We start from the raw sequence: 3,529 nt of genomic DNA, 5'->3' as shown, positions 1-3,529 counted from the left end.
CTTTGATTTTACATTTAGGCTCCTGTTTAATGGAAATTAGGTAGTAAAATACGTGTAATTTGCGCGGGAAGGAGCGCGCTGATTGCGCTTCTGATTAGGCCTGTGCGATGATCGAAATTCATCGTAATCGGTCGATGACCATAATCATCGCGATTGTTGTCGATTGCGATGCGCCTGCATCGGCCATCGATTTGCCATAAGTCCAAGTCGATGATCGATGTCGGTCATCGGAATCGAAATGTCAAAATTCATCGTCGATGGACAAAAAAGTCGAAGACGATTTCGATGAATCGATTAATCGCACAGCCCTACTTCTGATGACTCACTTTTGAGGGCTTATAGAGAAAAAATCTGATGGCTTAAAAATATGAGAGTAACCGTTTTAGATGCTTCGAACATTGTAGATTCGCCCTGGACAGACAAAATAGTTAGTATGACAAAGTGAAAATTTTGAATATGTCCACCTTTTTCGAGATCTGCCGCACTGTGCGCCGGGCGGCATGGCAAACTAGATGGTCGAAAACCTTAATTCTAATAGTTCAAGTATGATTTGGGTTAATCGGTTTTGCATAACGTTTTCCGTTCCCGCGTATTACCAAGGACACTTTTCTTTTCGTTTCTTACACGAATAACCCGTTGAATACAGATGTGCTCACAATCGTGCTCATTTAACGGAAGCGCTTTTTGAGCTGCCGCGACTTTCGCTTCTGTAAAATTATTTCAGAATTATTTCGCCTAAAACTTTGTGGCGGATAGGCTAACCAGTACCACCAACACGACCCGAGCCCTCATTTCCCTTATTGCGCATGGGCGAGGTTACAGCTGTTATCGCTCGCGACCGGCGACAGGCTGCACGCCGCCAACTGCACTTGCCCCTTAGTCGCGCTCCGACAGCCGAGCTGAGCGTGTCAAGTAAGTCGCAGTTCATGGGTAAAAAATTGCAGTTTGTAAGGCGCCTTTTCCGCCGTGGCCGGTCGGCGGACACCGGCGGTGGCCATGCCGGCCGCGACAACGACGACCGGGACAGCGCCGACACCTGGACCACCAGCGGCACCAGCACGTCGTTGTCGCCGTCGAGCATCGGCGCCGGTGAGACGTTCGGAAACATCGCGTTGAAGAACTCCTCGGGGGTGTACCTCGGCAGCAGCACGCACACGCATTTCCATGGGCCTGTCACCCAAGTCGTGGCTCGCAGCAGGCTTCCACCAGTCGTCCAGGGCCGGGCGCACGACCAACAAGCATTGCTGCCGCCGGCCGCCACCCAGGACCAGCAGCACCTACACGATGCGCAAAGACCGGGGCAGCAGCCCGAGCTTCACGCCACCGTCGCTCTTGATCTTTGGAATGGTAAGACGTCGAACGTCGAAGCACTCAAACAAATTAGTATACCGGGTGTATCAGAGCGGACGCCACAGTGTTGCCGGCAAGGTTGCCGGTTTGCCTAACTCCCCTACGCTCAAAGGGCACAACACGGTAAAAAGAATATCTTGGAATTCAAGTAGATTCCTTGAAAACTGCCTTGAAAACCAAGTAGATCGCTTGAAATCCAAGATGTCATTTTTACCGTGAATGGCCCCTGCGGCACAAGAGAGGATGATGCAACCCAACAATACTGCGGCGTCCGCACTGATAAACCCAGTAGTTAAAACATTAATTTATTTTATTTGTTGTAGAGCTGTGTTGTGTTAGTACTGCGGTCGAGGTCATAATTCTCTTGTTTAGCATTATGTTTGTCGTCACCATGCATGTCACACTAGGGCCTAGTTCGAGCGAGGAGGAATGTAAGTCTCTTGCTGATCGGCCTTGACCTTATGATATCGCGTACAAGTCATACCAGATTTACAGAAATCAATTTTTTTCTATGCATGGCAAGATACTGCGACAACCACCGCGACCGCGGTCTGGACCCCGAATGCACCAAACGAAGATTATAATTCTACAGCGACTCAGAGCGCAATCCCCAGCTCGCACCCACGCTCAGACTCAGATCTGTCCCTAAATTGTTTATTCTTATTATTGATTTGTTTCTATCTTTGGGGACAGAACACCGGAAATCAGTATTTTCTGACCATTAGTGGCACGGTAAGCGTACTAACCAAATCAAAGTGTAATTATTTGCCTGATAAGGCCTGTGAACGTCTTTAAGTACGGGTGAGCGGCTATAAGCTAGTATATCAATTCACCCCAACGGCGCTGGCTACTGGTCACCCACCCTGGTCACCCAAGTTGAAAAGTAATGCAATTCTTTTTGATTTGCTCCCCCTCCTTCCAGGAGTACCGGGCGCTGCAACACGCAGAGTACATGGGCCACAATGGATTTCACCGTCGCGGTGGTCAGCCAAGAAATAACCAAATCGCTAACAATAGAAACAGAAGACCTGCATTTCAAAACTACGACTGGCAATACTAAAACAAAAAATAAATAACCGAAATAAATTAATAAAAATAACCGAAAATATCGGGTTGATCAGCACACTTTACCGAACATCACCACAGCAATACGTACATCAAGCGGGCGGGGGGGCAACTGGAGTATCTTTGTGTACTTATTGATCTCATTTCAATGATGTTTTGGCATTGTCCCACTAGTCCAGCTCCAGGACTTTGTCCTCCTCACACACTTTAGACAAGACCCCCAGTCTAGTCAGTCGCGGCTGTTGCTCCGGCGCATCGGCCTCGCGGGGAAAATCGCAGCAGCATAAACACATATACAACGCGCGCGAGCGGCCTCTCCAAAAATATGTCCACTCGCCTTTCAAGGAATCTTGCATATATGCGAAGGCCAGAGCGAGCGGTGCTGGGCTCGGCTCCACCCTGATGGCCCGGCTCGGCTCGGCCCTGCAGCCCGGTCCGGCCCGGCCCGCGCCTCGGCTCGGCACACAGAGACGACCGAGGTCGCGCCATTACCCACTTGCACCAAAACGATGACTTCCTCCTGACGAATCGCGGGGGCCGAGCGGGGCGCCGCCGGACATTCCGTCCGCCCCTCGGGGGAGCCCCAGGAGCAGGTACACTGCAAACCTGCGCCGTGTACACACCTGAACGGCCTTATTCACCCTCACCCTTCTCTGAACTAAACGGTCTTCTGGGTGCTTAAACTCACCGTTAAACTCAACCAACTCAAGTTGGTAATAGAGGATTTTCTCAAATCTGGGGCAAATTTATCATGGCCTCCGACCAGTTCACTAGAATAAAGGGCTCCAAAAAATACACCGCATTCCTACGTGAATTCTAATGCGGCCCAGTGGCGCCCATCGTATCTGGAGACGGTGGTGACTGAGGTGACTGCTACCTACCTTTAAGGCGTACCTACCTACCTTTACGGCCAATTTTTGGGGCGGAACATTAGGGTTGCCTACTTTTAGGGGCTCATTTTTTACGTGATTAAACGCCAACTTATTCCCTATTTTCCCTGATTGAGGGCGTGGCTAGATTGAAGCACCTACAAAATTTACAAAATTTGCGAAATGTATTACTATAACTGACCGCGAGTACCAAACACTAATACAATAATTTAACGTAAGAGGAA

The 3,529-nt window shown here is 49.6% G+C and overlaps 2 protein-coding genes across 15 annotated transcripts in view; one reads left to right on the top strand and one right to left on the bottom strand.

Annotated features, from left to right (window-relative positions):
- The window catches only part of LOC113217513 (patronin), a 65,138-nt gene that overhangs the window by 43,128 nt on the left and 18,481 nt on the right, over window positions 1-3,529 (bottom strand). The gene's annotated exons all lie outside the window — the stretch shown is intronic.
- Window positions 862-2,456, top strand: LOC113217516 (uncharacterized). The gene is made up of 4 exons (XM_026437456.2): window positions 862-1,347; window positions 1,674-1,781; window positions 1,874-2,082; window positions 2,273-2,456. The coding sequence occupies exons 1-4, from the start codon at window positions 927-929 to the stop codon at window positions 2,408-2,410; spliced, it is 876 nt and encodes a 291-aa protein (XP_026293241.1). The 5' UTR covers window positions 862-926; the 3' UTR covers window positions 2,411-2,456.

This window comes from Frankliniella occidentalis, unplaced genomic scaffold, assembly GCF_000697945.3.
Source record: "Frankliniella occidentalis isolate FOCC.00 unplaced genomic scaffold, Focc_3.1 Scaffold42, whole genome shotgun sequence".
Lineage (NCBI taxonomy): Eukaryota > Metazoa > Arthropoda > Insecta > Thysanoptera > Thripidae > Frankliniella > Frankliniella occidentalis.
This window is presented reverse-complemented; position numbering and strand designations above follow the sequence as displayed.

What these genes read in the sequence shown, in the direction of transcription:
- LOC113217516 (XM_026437456.2), top strand. Translation starts at nt 927, where the DNA reads ATGGGTAAAAAATTGCAGTTTGTAAGGCGCCTTTTCCGCCGTGGCCGG. An exon ending in TAGTTCGAGCGAGGAGGAAT is followed by an intron (nt 1,782 to 1,873) that starts GTAAGTCTCTTG and finishes ATGCATGGCAAG; the next exon opens with ATACTGCGACAACCACCGCG. An exon ending in TTCTGACCATTAGTGGCACG is followed by an intron (nt 2,083 to 2,272) that starts GTAAGCGTACTA and finishes CCCTCCTTCCAG; the next exon opens with GAGTACCGGGCGCTGCAACA.